The sequence below is a fragment of the Petaurus breviceps genome, unplaced genomic scaffold (genome assembly GCF_028583685.1).
Source record: "Petaurus breviceps papuanus isolate PSGF00001 unplaced genomic scaffold, PetGlider_PUasm1.0 90825, whole genome shotgun sequence".
Taxonomy (NCBI): Eukaryota; Metazoa; Chordata; class Mammalia; order Diprotodontia; family Petauridae; genus Petaurus; species Petaurus breviceps.
Window position 1 is genome coordinate 848,551 of NW_027187353.1, and position 24,414 is coordinate 872,964.

Here is a 24,414-nt window from a genome sequence, read left to right on the forward strand (position 1 = left end):
TATCTATCTATCTATCTATCTATCTATCTATCTATCTATCTATCTATCTATCTATCTATCTATCTGTCTGTCTGTCTATCTATCTGTGCCTGGTAATAGATATGGACAGTGAATTGGGCCTTGAACTTATAGTAAGAAGATTGCTGCCTGGATTACATTTGGAAATTGCACATTCATTTTAATAGTCCCAATCTGCTTCCCAGCACAAAAGTCCCATCTTTTTAGCACATTCATTCTGGTTGATGCTGTATGGTTGTGAATCTTGCAACATCACTGATCATTTCCAGGGAATCAAAGTTTTAGATGACCCAAAGTTCACTGAGAGACTTACAGTAGCTGAAGCATATTTTCAGTGATGACACACATTAAAATTGGTATAAGGACTATTATTCAGGAAATGGATGATCAGAAAAAGTGAGTGTGCTGATCATAAGAGGCATCATGGTTTGGTAGATAGAGTGTTGAACTTGGAATGTGGAAACCTAGACCCAAATCCTGCTTCAAACTCCTACTTGCTGTGAGAAACCATAGGCCAATCATTTAGCATGTCATAGCTTCAGTCTCCTAGATATAAAATGGCCATATTTCAGAGCTGAAGGGGACTCTAGGGCTCAACTAGTCCAACTTCCTCATTTAACAGTTTGACAATATGTCAAATTATCTAAACAACAGAGTTGTGAGGGATGCATTTTGCAAACCTTAAAGTGTTATATAGATGTGAATGATTACAGCAATGTTTGATGGTATTGCAAGATTAAGGCACTAACAGGTGGAAAGCCTGAGTACCGACACTGATAAAATAAAAATAAATAGAGGTAGAAGAAGGCTTCCAGTATATTGAGTAGATCCTCTGTGGCAGGTCTGTGGGAGAACATGGGCATGAATCATACAGGATGAAAAGACCTAGATGGGCTGCGATCCGTGATGGAGGGATGAGATCTCAGGTCCATAGGAGCATTTAAGATAGAGTCAGTTTCATTTTTTTTTTTTGTATTCATCAGAGTTCTGTGTCCAGTACGTTTTAATTCCATTCTTTTTTTAACTAGTATTTTATTTTTTCTAATTATATGTAAAGACAATTTTTAACATTATTTAAAAAAAATTTTGAGTTCCAAAGTCTCTTTTCTCCTTTCTTCTCCCTAAAATGGTAAGCAATTTGATATAGGTACTTCTATTTTTTTTTGCCTTTTGGAGGGGGGAGGGCAGGGCAATTGGGATTAAGTGACACACGGCTAGTAAATGTTAAGTGTCTGAGGTCAAATTTGAACTCAGGTACTCTAGACTCCAGGGCTGGTGCTCTATTCATTGTGCCACCTAGCCACCCCAGGTAGTTCTATTATTTTTTTTTTTTTTGCTTTTTGGAGGGCAATTGGGGTTAAGCGACTTGCCCAATGTCACACGGCTAGTTTTTGTGTTAAGTGTCTGAGGCTAGATTTGAACTCAGTTCCTCCTGATTCCAGGGCCGGTGCTGTATCAGCAATGCCATATTCACAATGCCTATGGAGATTACAGATATGCTGATATAATTATCCATCACAAAATACGTCATGCTTACCATATGGGGGATTAAACTAGAAAATTTATTAAGATACCAAAAGACTGAGTCCCAAAACCAGAAAATGAAAGCCATCAGAGTAGTTATGACATTGGCACAGGTAGATAAAGTAGAAAGCACCCACATTTTCAAGCCTTTAAAATAGAACAGGCTACCTCAGGCAAAGGTCCTCCTCTCCCCACTCACAGCAACCACTCAGCGTCCGGGAAGCGCGCTCCCAGCAGCTCCGGCCCCTGGCAGTCCTCAGCAGGAGTCCTTAGCAGAAATTCTGGCTAACTAAAAAAGGATTTTGCGCTGCCGCTGCCTCTGCTGCTGCTGCCACCGTCGCCACTACCGCCAGCCACCGCAGGAACTCTAGTTTTGGCTTCTGCTTCCTCTTGCTCTGCCCCTTCCTGCTACGTCAGCAAGTCCAATGGGGCATGGAAGATCTTTAAATCCTATAACCCTTACATTCGGCCCCAAGATCTTTCATGTCTCTTACTTGGCAAAAATACAGTAGGAATAACTGGTGTCAACAAAATTTCACAGCAATATAACAAGAATAGCACACAATAAACAGAAAACCATATTTTAGGGTGGGGCTTAAGCACAAGCTCTCCATCATTCCCCCCACCCCGAACAAATGGGGCCCCAAAATCTTGTGGTAAGGGGTGAAGATCTCTTCTTCTATGGCTACTTGCTGCTGAAATTGGATGTAGAGCTGTCCCTGTCCTAAGGGGTCCCATTTGAGAGGTCAGTTCTTAATATGCTTGATGCCAGGTCCAAGGGTGACACATCACAGTTGCAGACAGGGGGTGACATCCAGCTTAAGCTATCAGGCATCTACAGATGGAGGGTACCAAGCCTGTGGAAACAAATCTAACAAACAAAAAATCAAGAAGAAGCAAAGAAACAATAACCAGACTATTGTAGCCTCACTCACGGTAGAATAAATGACTTAAGGGTACAATTTTGTAATCATCTTCTCCAGAATAAACAATAGTTACAGTGTTATCCCTCCCATATGCTATAATATCTGCAGCCTTTGGAACATCATCTGGCTTCCGTTTTACCCATACTTTAGCTCCTGATTTTATTCTATCAGTAGAACCAAATTCTTCAGTTCCTGTGACAGTTATTTTGGAAGGAGGGTCAGTTTTTACAAGTGGTATTGTTTTACAAGGAATGATAATCACTTGAACTATCCTATCATTTTTGTGAATCTGTATGGGCCCTTCACCTAGATTCTGGAATGTTACAACAATTTCTCCTTGATAATTAGAATCTATTACTCCAGCCAATACATGTGTTCCTTGAGCTGCTAATCCTGATTTGGGTAAAATCTGGCCAAAGTGATTTTTAGGGATTCTTATGCATGTCCCAGTGGAGATTTTTCTTATTTCTTTTCTGTCCAACCAAAAGTCCTCTAAACAATGTAAATCATACCCCACCGAACCAGGTGGTCCTGGGTATGGTGCTGGGACATCTGGCCTCAAGGTCCAATACTCAATATTTGGGATCTTGTGTGTTTGTTGTTTTCTAATTTGCAGATTGGGGGTCATCATTCTGGCTAGAGGTGTACTTCCTCCCAATGGTCTATTATTCAAATTACGCAAAGCCATGAACAAATTATCCTTCCTATGTTGATATGAATTATTGGAACTTAACTTCCTCAACTGTTCTTTCAGTAATCCATTCATTCTTTCAATTAACCCAGATGCTTCTGGATAATATGGAATATGATATATCCATTCTATATTGTTTAGTATACAATACTTCTTCATTTCATTGCCTTTGAAATGTGACCCATTGTCACTTTGAATCTGCATTAGGGTTCCATAATATAGGCTTATGAGATCTAGAGTTTTACAAGTGTTTTTCTGGGTTGCATTCTTATAAGGACAAGCTACTAGTACACCTGAATAGGTGTCAACACAAGTACATATAAATCTGCATCCTTTATCCAGTGGTAGTGGACCAATATAATCTATTTGCCAGATTTGGGCTGGGACTTTTCCTCTTGCTATCTCTCCAGTTACTACCCAAGGAACAGTTCGCTCCTTTTCCAATTGACACATATGACATTCTTCTGCTATCTGTTTTAACAGTGAATGAGAGATACTAATACCTCGATCTTGTGCCCACTGGTGTGTGGCCTGGACCCCCAAATGGCCTGCTGTTTGGTGGACCCATTTTGATAATACCGGATCATCAGTTGTTGTCAAAGTAGGGACAATATTTTCAGTAACAATCTTTGCCAGTCGATCAGCATGAGCATTGTACTCACGTTCCGGTGTGGTGGGGGCCACGTGAGCATCTACATGAAAAACTGACAAGTCAGTAACCAAAGACATGTTCCAGATATCTTCCCATAATTCTTTTCCCCAGACTTGTTTACCATGAATTTCCCAATTTTCATTTTTCCACATGGGCATCCATGTAGCTAACCCATTAGCTACCGCCCATGAATCAGTGAATATATGACACTGTCCTCCTTGTTCTATTTTGATGGCTTGATATACTGCCATAAGTTCAGCATATTGGCTACTTGCACCTATCCCAGTACTTTCCAAAGTCCTTCTAGTGCATGGGTTATAGGCCACTGCTTTCCAATGTCTTTTTTGCCCCAAATATTTTGCTGTCCCATCGGTAAACCATGCATGTCTCTTTTGTTCCTCAGTTAATACATCGTATCCCTCATTCCATTTTACAGTGGACTGTACCAACTGTTGCTTTGGCTTAGGGGGTGTGTCATTCCTCTCAATTTCTATGTTTGCTACAGATTCATGTAGAGCAGAGACTCCGCTTTTGCCTGTTTTCGCTCTATTTTGAATATACCACTTCCATTTGATTATACTAGCCTCTTGGGCATGTCCAATTCTGTGAGAAGCTGGGGTACTCATTACCCAGGTCATATTCGGGATTCCAGGTCTTAATATCACTTCATGGCCCACAGTCAGTTGTTCGGTCTCCACCAAAGCCCAATATGCAGCTAACAACTGCTTTTCAAAAGGTGTATACTGGACTCCAGATGAAGGGAGTTTCCTACACCAAAATCCCAAAGGTACATTTCGGCTTTGTTGTTTTTGCCATAAGCTCCAGTTTGCATAATCATCTTGTACAGTCACTTGCAATTCCACTGGACCATTTTGCATGGGCCACAAATCTAGGGCCAATTGTATGGCAGCCTTGGCTTCTTCAAAAGCTTTACTCTGCTCAAGTCCCCAATCGAATTCATATTTCTTCCGTGTGACTCTATATAAAGGTTTTAAAATCTGTCCCAAATGTGGAATGTGGTGCCTCCAGTATCCAAACAATCCTATGAACTTTTGGGCCTCCTTCTTATTGGTAGGGGTAGGAAAATCCTGAATCTTTTGTCGGGCTTGAGGAAGAATCTCCCTTAGCCCCTTGTTCCATTGTATACCCAAAAATTTCACATTTTGAGCTGGTCCTTGAACCTTTGCAGGGTTAATTTCCCACCCTTTACTTTTCATATGCTCAATTAGAAGGGTCAAACTCCTTTCCACTACTTTCGCATCTTTTCCCTGTATCATGATATCATCAATGTAGTGGGTAAGCTGTACACCAGGTAGCTTTAATTCATCCAACTGTTCAGCCACAATCCTGTGACAAATAGTGGGGCTATGTATGTACCCTTGTGGCAAGAGGGTGAAAGTATATTGTCTACCCTGCCAAGTGAAAGTGAATTGGTCCCATTGTTTAGGGTCTATTGGGATGGTGAAGAAGGCATTTGCCAAGTCAATAACTGCATACCAAGTCCCATCATATGTCTGGATCCTTTCTGTTAAGGTGATGGTATCTGGAACAGCAGCATACAAAGAAGGAGTCACCTTATTCAACTGTCTATAATCCACAGTCATTCTCCATGTCCCATCTGATTTTCTTACTGGCCAGACAGGATTATTCCATCTTGTGGTTGTAGGGACTAACACTCCTGCTTCAACATATTCCTTTATAGTCGTGGTAATTTCATCTTGCCCACCTGGCACACGATACTGTTTTAAAGTAATTACTTCAGACGGTTCAGGCAAAGTGATTGGGTCCATTTTTAGTTTTCCCACTAAAACTGTATTAATTCCTATCTTCCTCACAGCAAATTGGTATCTTCCTTCAGGTAAATTCAGAGTCATGCCTCTCAATATATCTATCCCAATGATGTATTCAGGAATGGGTGCAACAACCACACTATATTCCTTCTTGGGTAACTGCCCAATTTTCATTGTTATTTTAACCTGTCTGGCTGATATTTCAGTGCCTCCTAGACCTGTGATGGTAATAGGAGTTCCATGTTTAAACTTATCAGGGTTTCCATAGATAAGTGTGGCCTCAGCCCCAGTATCAAGCAGTGCCCTAGTCACAGTAGTTGATCCATTCTTCCAATATATTGTTAAACCAATATGGGGTTGGCAATCTCTTCTGCATATTTCTTTTATCTGGGCTGGGGCTTGGCCTATCTCCTATTCCCACTGAAGGTGGGGCAAACTTGGATACAAAGATTTAGATTCAGAAATACCTGCAGGGGTGGTTCCTGCTTCCCTGTTCATTCTAATGCTAAGTACCTTTTCTTGGTACAGCTTATGCAGCTCTTCAGTTGGAATACCATCTATTCTTCTAAAGTCCACCCCAGCTCTTAATAGAGCAGTAAACAGTTCCCTTCTTGTTGGTCTATTTTGTCTCTGAATCCTCTGGCTGTTTACTCTTCTCTCTAGAGGCAATTTGTCTTTTTCCCATTCCCCTAAATCGCTTAATTGTGAAATCTTATCCAGCACCTCTGAAAGAGGGTGCCCTATTTCTCCAATTAATAGAGTCAGAATTAGGTGCTTATATGCAGGAGGAACTGTCTTCACTATGATATTTCTATGAGGAACTCCTAGGGGGGTATCATAATATGCATTTGCATCTCCAATCAAGATAGCAGTTTTCATTACCTCCTCCTCCTTTAGTTTTCTCATACAGTCTCTAAGTGAGTACCAGGGTCTGTCTCCCCTAGGCCACATAGATTCAGTTGGATATTGCTTTTTGCATCCTTCTGCAGCTAAAGCTAGAAGATTAGTTTTGTTATTTCCTCCTCGCATATGGTGATCCCTAAAAGCCTGGTGTACAAAAGGATTCTGACTGATACTTATGAATTTTAAACAGTCCTCATTGTCCAGTGTTATTTCTCCAGCGCCTTCATCAGTGATTCTTACTATCCAAGACACTAAAGACTCCCCCATTCTTTGGGTAAATCTACTCAATATATCAGTGATCTGTTGAGTGAAATCCTCAATTATCTCCCTGGACTCTGTTTTGCCTGGGTGGTTCTCCTGTCTTCTTCTTCGTATGGGGAGAGCTTCTACATTAGAAGACTCCTCATCTAACCTTGCTCCATTCTCCTCACACACATTCTCCTGGAAACTGTCAGGGCAACTCTGCCCAGCCTGTACAAAAGCTGCATGCACATTCGTTCTGCTAGTTTTTTGCTTCCTTTTAGCTACATGAACAGTAGCTTGCTCCTGGACCACATGAGTCCTTCCAGTTTGGTCTTCTGAGTGCTGTGACACAGAAGAATCTTCAGGCAAACCAGCTGACTCCCTAGCCATCCGAGCTCTTTCCTTCAGCAGCTTATCCCTACTTTTACACATAAGGCGATAACTTGTTAGCAGCACCCAGCCTCTCCTGCACACTCCTGCCAGTTCTTTGCCTGGTTCTATGGGTATTGCTTTCAAATATCTTTCCAAATCTCCAGGGTCTCCCTCTTTTAGCCTTGGTTCCCAGTTTTCACAGGGCCCTGTGCTTTTAGCCCATTCTCTGGCTAGAGAGGAATAAGGCAAATCCTCCCATCCTGGAATAGCCATTTCTCCCTCTAAAGCCCCACTGCTTCCAAATAGAGGCCTGACATTTTGTGATCCCATCCTCGTCGCCAAATGTATCAGCAATGCCATGTTCACAATGCCTATGGAGATTACAGATATGCTGATATAATTATCCATCACAAAATACGTCATGCTTGCCATATGGGGGAATAAACTAGAAAATTTATTAAGATACCAAAAGACTGAGTCCCAAAACCAGAAAATGAAAGCCATCAGAGTAGTTATGACATTGGCACAGGTAGATAAAGTAGAAAGCACCCACAGTTTCAAGCCTTTAAAATAGAACAGGCTACCTCAGGCAAAGGTCCTCCTCTCCCTACTCACAGCAACCACTCAGCGTCCGGGAAGCGCGCTCCCAGCAGCTCCGGCCCCTGGCAGTCCTCAGCAGGAGTCCTTAGCAGAAATTCTGGCTAACTAAAAAAGGGTTTTGCGCTGCCGCTGCCTCTGCTGCTGCTGCTGCTGTCGCCACCACCGCCAGCCACCGCAGGAACTCTAGTTTTGGCTTCCGCTTCCTCTTGCTCCGCCCCTTCCTGCTATGTCAGCAAGTCCAATGGGGCATGGAAGATCTTTAAATCCCATAACCCTTACAGGTGTTCTGCTCACTGTGCTACCTAGCCGCCCCAGGTAGTTCTATTCCTAAAAAAAGTATTCATGGGGGTGGCTAGGTGGCACAGTGAATAGAGCACTGACCCTGAAGTCAGAAGGACTGGAGTTCAAATCCCACCTCAGACACAACACAAAAAAAAAACTAGCCATGTGACCTTGGGCAAGTCACTTAACACCAATTGCCCTCCGAAAAGGGGGAAAAAAAGTATTCATGATATACAAGACTTGATGCTTCTTTAGCCCAAATCACTGTTTCCTTGTATTAATCTTAAACATTGAAATCATCAAAAATGAAATTATACCTTGAATTGGTTTGGAGTAACTCATCAATTTCTTTTTAGAATTTCTCAACATCTTCCTGTTGGTGAGTAAGGTAGAATTCTCTTCATGATGGCATTTTAGCTTTTGCTTATCATTAACACTGTAACTCAGAATGATCAAGTATCTTAGGAAATTGTTTCTTTTTACCTGTGTAATGAGAGAAACCAGTTTCACCAAAGGTATTCAGAGAGGAGAACTTGTAAATAGCCCTTCCAGTTATAAAACTACAACTTTGTTTTTCTTATACAATATAGATATGTTTTGGTTTGTCTAGTGGCCAAAAGATTGATACCCTGGAAGAGTTCTTACATTTAAAGTATAAGTAGTTAAAAAAATTAATGTTTACAGCTGGTTTAAATGCTTTATTATTTTTCAAACTCTTGTCCTTCCCTCACTTTCTGTCAGTGCATCGGCATTGCAAATTGGGATAGAGCCACAGCAGATTGAAGGGGGGAATTTATTTACTTTTATTTATTTCATGGGTTACTATGTCAGATTTCATGTGACTAATCTGGGATATTTCTAATCTGATTTATTTTATGTTGATTACTTTAGAATTATGTACTTTGCTAAGATTTCCATAACATGTGTAGTCAATACTTGGAATGTTCAGTGCATTGTAATGTAATTGTAGCACTATTTTTGGGCCCATGCTTTGGAATGAAAAGGCCTTTTATAGTGAGGTCTTTTTGGTCATTCCTCATCCTCAGGATAAAACTGCCATATACCAAACTCTATTCTATGTGAAATAGTGATAAAAAGTTCTAAGGAATAAGTACACTTATCGAGTACTAAGCTATCATAGTTAGGCCCCATGGAGAATACAAGAAACAAAACACGTTTCCTGCCCTTAGGAAGATTATTTTCTATATGGGAAAATACAACAGATGTGAAAAGTTAAATTACTTTCAAGACAATATGAAAAGTGCTTAGTGAGTGGTAGTGACAATACTTATCGAGGAGAGATGAGAGAGGTCACTACTACCTGGGATAATTAAAAAACCATCACGTCAGCTGGATTTCTTTGACCTGAAAGGAAGAGAGAAAGTTTAGTTTAGTAGGTAACAACATAAGCAAAAATGTATAGATAGGATTATAAAAGATGTATTTGGATAACCATGAGTAGACCAATATGGTAGGCCTATGATTCTCAGATTATCTCTCCTGGATCTATTTTCCAGGTCAGTTATTTTTTCTTTGAGGTATTTTACCTCTTTTTCTAATTTTTCATTTTTGTTGTTTTGCTTGGCTAATTCTTGGTTCCTCATAGAGCTATTTGTTTCCATTTGTTTAATTCTGGTTTTTAGCAAATCATTTTCCTTGGTTAATTTTTGAAGCTCCTTTTCCATATCATACACTTTTCTTTTTAGAGAGATGTTTTCCTCATTATAATGTTTTTCGAATTCTGCTATTTTCGTTTTGAGAGAATTATTCATTTTGTCTTCTATCTCTCTCATTTTGCTTTCAAAGTTCCTTTTGATCTCATCTAGGAGAGCCTTCTGTGCTTGGGATCCATTCCCTGTTGAAGTCTCAGCTGTGGGTGTGGAGTCCACATTGTCTCCCTCCGAGGTTGGTTCCTCCCTCTGAGGATACTAGGACTCCAGAGTCTTTGTCTTTGTAGTCTGCTTTCTACCCATTTTGAGGCTGTGTCCTAGCCACGCCCTTCCTCTAGGATCCCAAGCCTTTACTGTACAGGGTTTTGCCCTGGGGCAAGAGTTACTATATTTTCAGGGTCAGAGGGGGGGTTTGGAGCAAGTGGGGTTCACTCTGTCATCCTTGTCTTTGGAGGTCCTGAAAGGGGCTTTTTTTTTTTAAAAAGATTTCTGGGCTATGAAGTGGTAGCCCCAGGAGTGTTTGCTGTCCAGTATAGGGGCCCCTGTATTTGCTTCTTACCTTGCTCTTTCCAGTCCCAGCCCTTTGGTGATAGGCCTGGTAGTGGACCTTGTGGTTGGTGGGAGGACTTGCCCTCAGAGTTGATCAGGCCCCTTCCAGGCCTGCGTCTGCCAGCCCTGCCACGCCTTCCCGCACAGGCCGCTGTGCCTTCCCGGCCTGCGTCCTGAGTAGACCAATATGACTGGAATAGTTTGTATGGTGGAATGGTAAGAGACTAGACTAGAATGGTAGGTTGGGTACAGATTGTAGAGAACATCTTCAATATTTGCCCTCATGGGGCCAGTAAATATATACTTCTCAAAGGATGTAGCATGAGTTTTGGGGAGGTGTGCTATAAGATTATCAGTCCCTGGCCCGAAACACAAAACTTTCAATGGATTATTTAATATAATAATCATTTAAAATCTTGAGAGCTAGGTTTGTATTTTCCTCCATTTCTCTCCATTATTTTTTTCCACAATAGGATTTTTTTCTCCTCTTCTTCAGTAAGGAAAGTGCTACATCTCTTATTTTAGCTCAATCTATTTTAAGACCATCCTTTTTGCACTGGCTCTCTTCTGTTTACCCTTAAACTTTCCTACCCCCTTGTTGCCCTTTCCCCTGATTTTGCAGTTTTGCTTATTAGTTCATTTTTCTTTTTTGCTTTTATCTATTCAGTTCTTCCTCTCTTTTCTCCCTCTCAGTTAAATAGTCAAATAATATCCTTCTTTCTCTCTTCCTCTTCAGCTTTTTTGAAAATAAGTTTTAAAATTTCATTTTCTATTCTTTTTTCTAAAAAAAAAATAAGATTTGCCTTATTTTATGTTCATTATTTATCTTCCCTTTCTGTCTGTTCTAAAATTTTATTCTTTTGATTCATAGCCCATATGCTTACTTAGTCTTTCTTTAGCATCTGTATTTCTCTTGGCATTAAAGCTTCTAAGGTACCTCTTTTGAATTCCTTCTTCTGAACAGTTGCTATATTGTTGCCGTATAGATCTTGCCCCCTGACCCCTCTTTTCCTTTTGTACTTCAGTCCTAGAAATACTAATTCCTATAGGTGGTAAAGAGAATATTGCTTCTTGGTAGGAATTTTCCTATGGCCCTGATTGTGTATTATTGACCTTTGCCCTGAGCAGACTGATTTGGAATAAATTGTACTATGCTTTAAAAAATAAAACCAAAAAAAAATGTGAAGATGGGGAAAAGGTTTGTGTTCATACAGTTTCTTAAAGATTTAATTGTCTCTGTATAGAGCCCATGGAGTGTTCAGAAGAACTCAGTGATTCGTGTGTGGTGGAGCAGACAGAAAGAGGCTTCCAGTGTGCAGTGGCTGTACCTAGTCCACTGTTCAAGTAAGTTTATTTAGTTTTGTGTTGTTGCTGCTTAGAGGAAACATGGCAGAAGGTAGAAGTGTGATTCTTTTCTGCTCCTTTTTTTTCCTTTTCCTTTTTGGAGGGCACTTGGGGTTAAGTAGCTTGCCCAAGGTTACACAGCTAGTTTTTTTTGTGTGGGTGTTAAGTGTCTGAGGCTGGAACCAAACTTGGGTTCTTCTGACTCCGGGGCCAGTGCTTTTACTCACTGCACCACCTAGCCGCCCTATTCCTTTCATTTGATCTGAGATGCCTAATGGCTAATTATATTTTAGTTTACCTGTATTCATTGTCCTGGTTGAGAGCCAGCCATCAGATTAGCAAAACTGACCAGTAACAAATTACCATTATTCTTTATTTTTTTTTTTTTTTTTTTAAAGCAGTCAGGGTTAAGTAACTTGCTCAAGGTTACATGGCCAGTCATTTCTGGGTGTGGTGCTAAGTATGTGCGCCTGGATTTGATCCCCAGGTCATCCCGACACTGGAGCCGGTGCTCTTACTCGCTGTGCTACCTGGCTGCTCCACCATTATTCTTTCTAATGCAGACTTCTTCTTCATAGTTGTGTAAACATCTCTTCTGAACATTGGGTAGTATGCTTTTTCCAAAACCATCTTCATAGATAACTTATAATCTTTGTATAATAGTCACACTGATAAAACTATATGTGATACTAAAATATTTACTTTGCATATTAGTATTTTTATAGATAGAAATATAATTTAGTATTCTAGAATGCCAAATATTTTGATATTTCCTTTTGTGAGGCAAGCATCTTTCTAATTTTGAGCTTCCTCTAAACTAAATATCTTAGAAATAAAAGTAATTTTTTATTTTTTAGAAAAGGAAAACTATCAGATAAGTCTTTTGACAGATTTCTTTCCTGATGTCATTCTTTGCATGGTTATTAACCCTGAAGCATAGGTTCCCAGAGTGGGTGATACCACCCCCGGGAGTCACTGGAACAATGTGGGGGTTAGGGGAGTGGGGGTGGTAGTTGCCTTGGGTGCAATTAGGGGATATTGAATAAAAATAAGGGTTAACCTAACCTACCCCCAGAAGGGGTGTTGAGTAATTTTTTTTTTTAAAGGGAGTGGTAGGCCAAATGAGTTTGCTGATAGCTCCACCTTCTCTTGGTCAAAGCCTATTTATATCATTGTTTTACCTCTTAAGTCTTTAGATAGATAGATTTCAGTCTTGGTAGAGAAAAGAACATTAACAAATCTTTCTTTTATATATTCCACAATGTTCAAACCATTGCAATCTTCCAAGGAACATTGTATATATTGCCTTGGTTCTGGGGACATAAGACAACACCATTTTTGGAGGCATTTTTTGGTATTTCAGTACTAGCTTCATTATCCATGTCACTAAACATATATAGATGGCTTATCATATTCAGGGCTTTGTGGTAGGTGTTGACAGCACAAAGTAGTATAAGAGTCTTTGTCCCCTTACATCTCATAATCTAGGTGGGGAGCTAGAAGGCATACATAATTAGCCAATAATAATATAGTAATTTAATAATAGTAAATAGTAACATAATAACTAACAATACCAGGTAGCATATCCTAGGAGACAGATAAGTAGCACAGAATTCGTTTGCTTTGTTTTACTTCAACCTTATCATCGTAGTAATAGCTAATATTTATATAGTGCTTACAGTGTGTTAGGCACTGTGTTAAGGACTTTACCATTATTATATCTGTTGATCTTCTCAACAGCCTTGAGAGGTAGGTACAATCATTATCTCCATTTTGCAGATGAAGAAACTGAAGCAAACAGAAATTAAGTGACTTGTTTAGAGTCATACAGCTGGTACATGTCTGAGGCCAGATTTGAATTAAGGTCTTCCTGATGCCAGGCCCAGCTCTCTATCTACTCTGCCACCTAACTCCTTATGTTACTAACTAAACCAGTTCTTTCACTGACATTTTCTTTTTTTATAATCCTTCATATGTTTGAGTTTCTTTCTGTTGTACTGTTTCATGCAACTTTATTGTTGATATTTTTCTAGTTTCTGATATCTGGTATCTATACTGACTTTCAGTAAGTTAGAGCCTGGGATTATAAGAGAAAATCTTACCATATGTAGCAGCAAGCACCCCAGCATCCCCAGAGGTTCTTAGATCTGCATTTCTAAAGGAAAGCAACTCAAAATGGGTTAACAATCTTGCTTTAATCAATCAAACATATCATTTACCTAGTTCAGGGGAAAAGGTCAGCACCCTGAACTTCAGAGTATACAGACAGGTTACCAGCAGAACTTACAAGACAGAGAAACATTTCAAGCAGACAGACCTCCAACTGTCCAGCCATTACATCCATACCTAGTCAGTCACCAGAGAAGGAAGCATCAACATCTGGGTTTTTCAAAGCCAGGGGCTCTCAAGCTTCCCAGAGTCTCATCTGGTCAAATCATACAACACTTCTCAAAGTGAGCCCCAAAACAAAGCCTCACAACAGAGTTTATATAGCCTTCTCCTGGCTCAGAATGTAACAACCTTTTTCACCCACTGGCCAATCACAGAGTATCTCCTGAAAATCAAGCCTCCCACCATAGGCTCCAGGTGCACTTAAGGCTATCAAAGGGCTTAGAGGCAGAGAAGATCTTAAAAATTTACATTCCCATTATAACATACCATACTTACTCTGCTTCCTGCAGCATACAGGGAGAAGGAAAATAGCTCAGTAAAGGCACAAAGGAGCCTGTGAAGGTGGTAAGGTGGGGATAGACCTTCAAGAGTGACAATAATTGAATTCAGGTTAATAATTTTGCTTTCTCATGTCTTTAAGTCTTATCTGAATCCATGTATAGATTATTATATCATATCTATTATAGACCTTTTGCCACTTGTTGATTTTTTTTTTTACTAATATAGAGTTCAGGATGTTGAGTAAAACTAGATTCTGTGACACTTTTTCTTGTTTGAAACATTTTAGCCATCTATTTTGCAAACTTTTGAATCAGTTTCTAATCACTATTAAATTTTTCTTTATGTTGTAGATATATAATTGGGAAGAAAGGCGAGACTAGAAAGAAACTAGAAATGGAAACTCGAACTTCTATTAATATTCCTAAACCCGGAATGGAAGGAGAAATTGGTGAGATTTAGCATGCATGAGTTAACAGTCATTCTCAGTTTGTGAATATGTGAAAATAAGGCACATCCAGCTAAATGTAGCTAGAAGTCCAAAAAACATATGTTTCAATCTGTATCCTTAGTTCATTGCCTTTCTTTCAAAAGGTGAGTTTCATCATGGATCATCAGGATTCCTTGGCTGGTCATTGTGTTAATCAGAGTTCTTTAAGGCTTTCAGAATTGTTTTTGTATTTACAATGTTGTTGTTATTGTATATAAAATTGTTCTTCTAGGTCAACTTCATTTTTTCAGTTCATGTGAGGCTTCCTAGGCTTCTCTGAAATTGTCCCTTTCATCAATTTTTACAGCACAATAGTATTTCATCACATCAGTATGCCCTAGTTTGTCTAACCATTCAATCCCAATTGATTCCTCCTTTAGTTTTCAGTTCTTTTTCACAACAAGAAAAACCACTAAATTTTTGTACATATATATCTTTTTCTTCTTTATTTGATCTTTTTGGGGTTTAGGCCTAGTAGTGGTATTACTGGGTCAAAGGATAAGCATAGTTTAGTAATTTTGGGGCATAGTTCAAAATTGTGGTCCAGAATAGCTGTAGTCATTCACAGCTCCAACAATAGTGCATTAATGTACCTGTTTTTCTATAGCTCTTCCAACATTTGTTTTTTTCCTTTTTGGTCAGCTTTGCTAATCTGATGGGTATGAAGTAGAACATCAGAGTCACTTTAATTTGCATTTCTCTATTACTGATTTGGAGCTTTTCTTTTACTTTTTTAAAAACTAATTTGAGTATTGATAGCTTTGATTTTTCCTTAGAATTACCTGTTTGTATCTTTTGACTATTTATCAATTGGAAAATGGCTCTTATTTTTATAAATTTGAATCAGTTCTTTATATATCTTGGAAATGAAACACTTGTCAGAAAAACTTGTTCAAAGATTCCACCCCCACCCCAGTTATCTGTTTCTCTTTAATTTTAACTGCATCGGTTTTTGTTTGTTGTGCAAAAACTTGAAAATTTTACGTAATTAAAATTTTCTATTTTGTCTTCTGTGATTCTTTGTCCCTTGTTTAATCATGAACTCTTCTCTTATATATAGAAAGGGAGGATAATTTCTTCCTTGCTCCTCTAATCTGTTTGTGATGTAACCATTATTATCTAAGTCATGTATGCTTTTAGAGCTTATACTGTGTGAGATATTGGTCTATACCTAGTTTCTGGTAGACTAATTTCTAGGTTTCCCAGCAATTTTTAATCAAATATTTATTGCCTTGTTGGTCTTACTTGAGGGGCTGGTATTTTTGGGTTGATCATATATGAAGAGGCTGTTGTGTTCATTTTCTTCTTTATATTGTTTACCTTCTCTGTTCACTGATCAACTGCTGTTTCATAGCCTACTAAATCATTTGGATAATCACTGCTATGTTTAAGATCTGATGCTTCTAAACCCCCTTGGTTCCCACTTTTTTTCCCTTATTTTCCTTGAGTTCTTGATTTTTTGTTTTTCCAGAGCATCTTTTTTTTTTTATTATTTTTCCTAGATCTACAAAGTAATACTTTGGTAGTTTGAAGTATCACTGAATTAATTTTTATTGTATTTACTTAACATATCTATGAAGAATTAATATTTCTCCAGTTTTTCATTTGTATGAAGTGTTTTGTGGTTGTTTTCAAGTTATCTTAGTATTGCCTGCTATTCTTCTCTATGAAGGAGTCATCTTATTTAACAAATAGTGTATTTTAAAGATAAAAAAAAGAAAGAAGAAAAAATCAGCACAGCCTATCAGTAGATTGAAAAAGTCAGAAAACATGTACAATGTGCAACACCTTTGCACTTCTTATCTCTAAGAAAGAGTAGATTGGGAGTGTTCTCTCACATCTCTTCTTTTGAGCCGTGGTTGTTCTTTATAATTTTACAGTGTTCACTTTTGATTTATTTTGTGTGTATGTATGGTTGTTCTGTCCATGCATATTGTTGTCGTTTTGTATATTGTTTTCTTGGCTCTGCTTACTGTACTCTACAACACACACACATATAATTTTTCCATATTTTTCTAGCTTTATCACATTCATCATTTCTTATAGAAGAGAAAGATTCCTTTATATCCATACACTATAATTTCTTTAGCCATTCCCCATTTGATGGACATCTACTTTGTTTCCAGTTCTTTTACCACAATTAGTCTATTAAGTCCTATTATGTGCCAGACACCGTGCAGAGCACTTGGGATATAAAAAGAGGCAAAAGACAGTCGCTGCCCTCAAGGAGCTCACTACATGGGAGATAGAAAATGCAAACAAATATATACAAAGCAAGCTTTATACAGGAGAAATGCGAAAGAAGTAATAGAGAAAATACACTAGGATTAAGAGGAATTGGGACAGGCTTCCTGTCAAAGATGAGATTTTTACTTGGGACTTAAAGGAAGTCAGAGAAGTCTGTGGGCAGACTTGAGAAGGGAGAACATTCTAGCTATTTGGAACAGCCAGAGAGGATGCCCAGAGCTGAGAGATGGAGTGTCTTGTTCGTGGAACAACCAGGAGGCCAGTCTTGCTGGATTGAAAAGTATGTGTTGGGGACTAAGGTATAAGAAAACTGGAAAGTTAGGAGGGGGCTAGGTTATTCTGGGCTTTTAATGTCAAACAGAGCATTTTATATTTGCTCCTGGAAGCAATAGGGAGCCACTGGAGTTTATAGAGTAGGGCAGTGACATGGTCAGACCTGTGCTTTAGGAAAAGCACTTTAGTGGCTGAATGGAGGATTTGATTATCACTTAAGGCAGACTGACCCAACAGTGGTATGTTGTAATAATTCAGGTATTATGTGATAAGAAACTGCATCAGAGTGGTAGCTGTATCAGAAGGAAGAAGAAGGCATATTTGAGAGATATTGTGAAGGTGAAATCTAAAGACCTTGGCAACACACTGGAAGTAGAGAAGTGAGATGTAGTGGGAAGTTCAGGGTGAGGACTCCTAGGTTATGAGCCTGGGTGACTGGGATGATGGTGTCCTTGGCAGTAACAGGAAACTCGGGAAGAGGAGAGGGCTTGGGGAGAAAGAGACTAAGTTCAGCTTTGGACACAAGACGGATTGGATGGTAGCTCTGGGGATCATCAGGAGCAACTCCTGAGATCACCAACCTGAACAGTGTAGAGAGAGAACAGAAGGCCCAGGAGAGAGCCTTGGGGACAACCAAGGCTAGTGGGTGTGACCAGGATGAAAACCCAGTAAAGGAGACTGAGGAGTGGTCAGGGAGGTAGGAGAACCAGGAGAGGGCAGCATCACAGAAACCTGGAGAAGAGAGTACCAGGGAGAAGTGGGGTATCAGCATCTTTAAAGGCTGCAGAGAGGTAGGAAGGATGGATGAGGATTGAGTAAAGGTCATTAGATGGGAAATGAAGAGATTACTGGTAATTCTGGAGAGAGTAATTTCAGTTAAATGATGAGATCAGAAGCCAAACTACAGAGAGAAGAAAAGAGTGAGAGCAATGGAAGTGAAGGCACCACTTACAGAGTAGCCTTCTCAAGCTGTATACACAGTAAGGAGGAAAAACTAGGGATTATAGCTATAGGAGATACATGGATTAAGTAAAGCAGATACCGTAGGCAGGAGTTAAGCAACCAGTGGACAAGAAGGCACTGAGCTTTTTATGACCCTTTCAGTTGCTAAGTTCTCTTTCCCTCTGGAAACATTGTTTTTTCTTATTTGTGTAAATGTCACATTCCTTTCCTCTCCCAGTAGTAGTTTTGCTGCTTAAGTTATTCTTGGTTGCCTTTTGAAATTTTGTGTTCTAAGCTCTCTTCTTCCCTGTGGTGACTGCTAAATCATGTGTGATCCAGACTGTGGTTCCTCAATATGTGAATTCTTTCTGACTGCTTGCATTGTTTTTTCTTTGACTTGGAAGCTCTGGATTTTTGCTGTTATATTCTTGGAAGTTTTCTTTTTTTTTTTTCTGGGAGGTCACTTGGTGAGATTTGAACAATTTTAAGATTTCTTGAAGCAGGATGTCTAGACTCTTTTTTGTTATGGCTTTCAAGTAGTACAGTTATTCTTAAGTGTTTTCTCTTTGTTCTGTTTTCAGTTTCTTTTGCTAGATGATACTTTACATTTTATTTTATTTTTTCATTCTTTTGACTTTAATGCTTTGTGTCTCATGTAGGCATTCTCTTTGATCTGTTCTTATTTTATAAGAGTTTGTTGTTCAGGCAAGGTTTTTGCAACTTTTGTATCAGGCTATTTCCTTTCCAATTCTTTCTTCCATAGCTCTCATTTCTTTTATAGTTTTTCCTTTTAATGCATTCATTTCACTTATAAAAAGGTTTTAAAACTCTTCTTTCATTTCTTCCAGGAATTCTGGTTGAATTTATTATGCTCGAGCTATGTTTTGCTTTGAATCTTTGCTTGTAGATGTTTTGGAGTCATTCTCTTCTAGGTTTGTGTCTTCAGTCTTTCACCATAAGACCTTTTTACGGTGAGATTCTGTTTTTGTTTGCTCGTTATTTTGCCTGCTTCCTGACTTAAAACTTTATGTTAGGGACGACTCTGCCACTTCTATAGGAAATATATGGGTTGTGTTTGTTGTTGCTTTCTTAGGATATTGAGTGTTGTATTATTCCATTATCAGGGGCAGCTTGGGCTAGGGACCTGCAGGTTTTCAAAATGTACTTTCCAAATGTTCTGATCCAAGGTAAATTCTGATCATTGTCTCCCTACTTTGAGCTCTATAAATTTTTGAACTATGTTGAGCTTGCTGTATTTGAAGTTTCAGTAGACTGCTGCTGGATTCAGCCACTATTAGTAAGCTGGAAAGTTCTGTTGTGGGGGGACACAGAAGAAGAAAGAAGCAAAGGTGACTAAAAAAGACCACAAATGAGGGTAAATGGGAATTCTTCTTCCTTGTTCCTCACATAGGACACCTTTAATGTCTGTGAATCCTTACAAGACCATTCCCTTCTTAGCTTTCTTCAAACCTCACTTCAAGCATCAACTCCTATAGGAAGCCTTTACTGATCAACCACTCAAATAATACCTTGTTTTGTACATTACTTTAGAAGAGCAGATATCAAGTTGTTCTTGTTATTTTCCCCATTTTACAGATGAGGAATCCAAGGCGATGTGACTGACCCAGGATAACACAGATAGTAAACGTGTAAAGCAGGATTTAAACTAAGGTCTGCCCCATGCCCAGTATTCTATCCACTTCACCACCTAACTGCCACAATAAAGAGACAATTCTCAAAAAGAGAAATGTAAACTATCAATAATCATATGAAAAAATTCCTCAAGTAAGAAAAATAAAAGTAAATTAAAACATTAAGATTCTCTGTCAAATTCTATCAAACTCTATCAAATCAGATTAGCAGTTGTGACCATAAAAATGACTGCTGCTGGAGGAATTGGGAGATAAGAGGCATGTTAATGCCACCATGCTGGTGGAGCTAATTGTTTCAACTATTCTGGGAAACAATTTGGAAATATAATCCCAAAGTCATTGATGTGACTTTTGAACCAGCAGTACCAATACTAAGACACATAATCCCAAAAGGTCAAAGGATCTATATATACAAACATATTTCTAGTACAATTTTTGTCTGAACTGTTATAGTCAGATTATGTTATTTGAGTCATCACTATTATGACATTTTTGCTATCTGCTCCTCAATTTGAGAGTAATAAACTTAAGAGAATATTCATGGAAAGAGATATATTCCAATTCAGATCTACTGACCTCACTGGGTCTGTCTAGCTATAACAGAAATCAATTCACATACATAATTTCAAGCTGCTAAAATATAACAGAAATATAAAATGCAAGGAGACCTGGGAACCTGATTCTGGTAGTGTTTCTTTAGAGAGAAACTAAAGCTTAGATATATTACCAAAATATAGGCAATGTACCTGTAAATGTTTTTCACATTTGGAAGAGGCCAGTGATATTTCGCTGACATCAACTGATTCTAGAAACCTTTTAAGAATATAATTACAATCAAGACTTAGATGAACTGATGCAAAGTGAAATGAGCAGAACCAGGAGGTCATTGCACACAGCAAGAGCTAACTGCATGATGATCTACTTAGCTATTCTCGGTAATACAAAGATCCACAACAATTCTGTAGGATTTATGATGAAAGGTGCTGTCCATCTCCAGAGAAAGAACTGGTAGAGAATGAATGCAGATCAAAGATACTTTTTCTTTATTTCCTTTATTTTTCTTGGATTCTTTTTATCTGTGTTTTCTTTCATAGAATGACTTCCATGGAAATGTGTTTTGCATGACTACACATATATAACCTGTGTCAAATTGCTTGCCTTCTTAATGAAGGGGAGGAAAGGAGAGAATTCGGAACTCAAAATTTGGAAAAAAAATGGTAAAATTGTTTTTACATGTAATTGAGAAAAAAATATTAAATAAGGAAAAAACTATGGGAGGAGCCTTCTAAAAAAAGAATATAATCACAATCAAAAGATACCTTTTCTTAATAAAATAAGCTGTATCCATCTAAAACTTAAGAGCCATCATTATATATAATAATAATCAAAAAGAAAACTTTTCAGTAAGATCAGGGATAAAGCAAGGATGTACATTATCAGTCCCCTCTGTCCAATCAGTTTTCTACTCCTGTCTGTTATATTGTCACATTTTTGGTGTTCTTCCCCTTCTCTCAACTCATGCTGCCCCCATTTTATGTTGAGGCCTTCAACTCTTAACTGGATTGTTATAGTTGCCTCCTAATTTGTTTCTCTGCTTCTGGGCTCTCCCCTCTCCAATCCATCCTTCATACAGATATGATTATGTCATTCCTCTGCTCAAAAATCTTTACATTTGTAAATGGTTGTGCATTGCCTCTAGGACAGGGGTTCTTACCCTTTTTTATGTTATGGCATGGACCTCTTTGTGGAGCCAGTGGATGCCTCAAAATAATGTTTTTAAATGCATAAAATTTGATGTATAGGATTACAAAAGAAACTAATTATAATGAACTATAGTTACTAAGATAGTAAAGAAAAACAAATAAGTTCATGGATCCCAGGTTAAGAACCCAGGCCATAGGAGAAGATACAAACTCCTTTGTTTGCCATTTAACTTCCACAATAATCTGATGGCAATTTACCTTTCCATCATTATTTATACTATTCACCTTCAAATATTTTATGTTCCAGTCAAGCTAATTCACTAGCTGTTTCCTGAGCCTGGTGTCCCATCTTCTGCCCCTGTGCATTAGCACAAACCATCCCCCCAAAGCTGCAAAGCAATGTCTCTTGACTTCTGATTTTCAGAATCCTTCTCTTCCTTCCAAGCTCAGCCTGCATGCCACTTCTTCCATGAAGTGATTTTCCCGGACTTCTAGTGTTTTTTCCTCCCCAGATTACTTTATATTACTTACCTTGTACATATTGTATTACCCAGTCAAACATAAGCTTCTTGAGGGAACTGTTTTGTTTCTTTCTGTCCCTGTATCACTAGTGCCTAGCACATACACCTTTGCTTTATGTCATCACAGACTCTTAATTCAGCACAATATTTTAAAGTTTTCTCTTTTCAGATAAAGTGGAATTAAAAAATGAATGCCTTGCTAGTTTTTGTTCTAGATCTATAGACTAGATAAAAACTTTAAATTTAGTATTTTGGAATATATAGCCATCTTGATTGTTTCACATAATGATAATATAATGAGTTTATTTTAATTTTATTCATATTGACCAAACTCCAGATTTCCAGAATTTTGCAGAGGTCCTTGAAACATTTCCTTCCTTTTTATCTTGATCTTGTCCCTATTCTAATGATTACTGTTTTGCAAACTGAATGCTTGCCCTATGTTCTATCACTATACTGGGAATTTTACATTTTTGGATTCTAATATTATTCCTTGCTGTAGCATATGTTGTTATTTAGTTGTATCTAACTCTTTGTGACCATATGGAACATACTGTCTTTGTGGTTTTCTTGCCATTTCCTTTTCCAGTTGATTAAGGCAAACAGTTTGAGTGACTTGCCCCAAGGTCACACATTAGTAAGTGTTTGAGGCTGGATTTGAATTTGTGTCTTCCTGACTCCTGGTCTAGTGCTCCATCCACTGAGCTGACTACTTGCTGACTGCTGTAGCATAAGTAGTTTTTAATGGCTTAGTTTATTTTTAATTTTTGTTTTATTGATGCTTTTTGTTTTCATATCACATTTAATTCCTTCCTTTCCCTAACTTTCATAGCAAGCCATCCTATATAATGAGATTAGAAAATGAAAAAAATAGTTCAGCAAAACCAGCCAGCAAATTGACCAAATCAGACTGTGTATACAGCACCCAACATGCATAGCCTTCACTTTGGCAATGAGGGGAGGGAAGTATATTTTCTCAGCTCTTTTCTATTGCCAAACTTGGTCATGGTGTAGAGTTTTCTTTATTGTTATTTGTTACATTGTTGTAATTTCAGAAATTATTTTTCTAGTTCTGCTTATTTCACTTAGTAGCAGTCAATTTTAAGTCATTTCTCTGAATTGTCCGTATTTAATATTTCTTATTATACAGTAATTTTCCATTATATTCATGCATCACCATTTGCTTAGCTATAATCCAATCCTACTTTCCTTATAGTTATTTGGTACCACAAAAAAATGCCACAATTGATATTTTTGTTTATGTGAAACTTCTTTATTTGTCTTTGACTTCCTAGCAGTATATGGCTAGCAGTGGGATTTCTGGATCAAAGGATATGAATATTTAGTTCATTTTGGGGAGAGGGGAGACATAATTTTAAATTTCTTTTCAGGATAGTTGGACCAGTTGACCAAGTGTATTAGTGAGAGATTTCTTCTATCCCTTCAAACATGGAGTATTTCCATCTTTGTTGTCTTTAATAATTTGCTGTGTGAGATGTGAAACTCCACAGTTGTTTTCTTGTGCATTTCTTATTATCAGTGATTTGGAACAGTTTTGTCACATAGTTGTGATAGTTTTCAAATCTTCTTTTGAAAACTATTCATATACTTTGACCATTTATGTATTGGGGAATAGCTATTGATTTTACATATTTGTGTAAAATTTCTATATGATTTGTATATCAGACTTTTAAAAAATATATTTTATGCAAAGTTTTTTTGTTTCTTCACAACAAAATGGTCATTAACTTTGCTTTTGTATCCCAGGATATTTTGAGAATAAAGAGGCAATGTTTCTATTATTTACTGACTCTGGTAAATGTGTTAGAATAAGTATATGAAATGGTTTCTCATGTATCTTAATTGAGTATGTTATAAATTTCTGTAAAGAAAGGAAAATATTTCTTTAAAATATATGAGTACCTACTCATTTAATACTTTTAATATTCTTCCTTTTTATTGAGATCCCTCATTTCATCAGTATGTGGAAACTTCTGCTACTGATGCTAATTGACCACTTTTCTGAAACTCAGTCTTAGAAACAAGCTTCTGCTGGGAAACAATTTTTACAGCCTGTCTCTGATAAAGGCCTCATTTATCAAATATATAGAGAACTGAGCCAAATTTATAAGAATATAAGTCATTTCCCAATTGATAAATGATCAAAGAATATCAACATGCAGTTTTCAGAAGAAGACATTAAAGCTATGTATAGTCATCTGAAAAAATGCTCTAAATCACTTTTTTTTTTCTTTTTGGAGGGTATTTGGGGTTAAGTAACTTGCCCAAGGTTACATGGCTAGTTTGTGTGTGTGTGTGTGTGTGTGTGTGTGTGTGTGTGTGTGTGTGTGT

The 24,414-nt window shown here is 38.0% G+C and overlaps 1 protein-coding gene across 8 annotated transcripts in view; it reads left to right on the plus strand.

The window, feature by feature from the left end:
* Positions 1–24,414, plus strand: part of ASCC1 (activating signal cointegrator 1 complex subunit 1) — a 154,547-nt gene that overhangs the window by 13,719 nt on the left and 116,414 nt on the right. For 5 of the 8 annotated variants that reach the window (XR_011165065.1, XM_069071080.1, XM_069071082.1 and 2 more), the window contains 2 exons: positions 11,465–11,564; positions 14,588–14,685. Coding sequence is in view for 7 of the 8 variants with exons in the window: in XM_069071080.1 (XP_068927181.1) it covers positions 11,465–11,564; positions 14,588–14,685 (198 nt within the window). In the remaining variant the exon portion in view is untranslated. Of the gene's footprint in view, positions 1–9,807; positions 9,907–11,464; positions 11,565–14,587; positions 14,686–24,414 lie in introns of those variants that run through there. The other 3 variants (XM_069071086.1, XM_069071085.1, XM_069071087.1) reach the window with 3 other exon arrangements.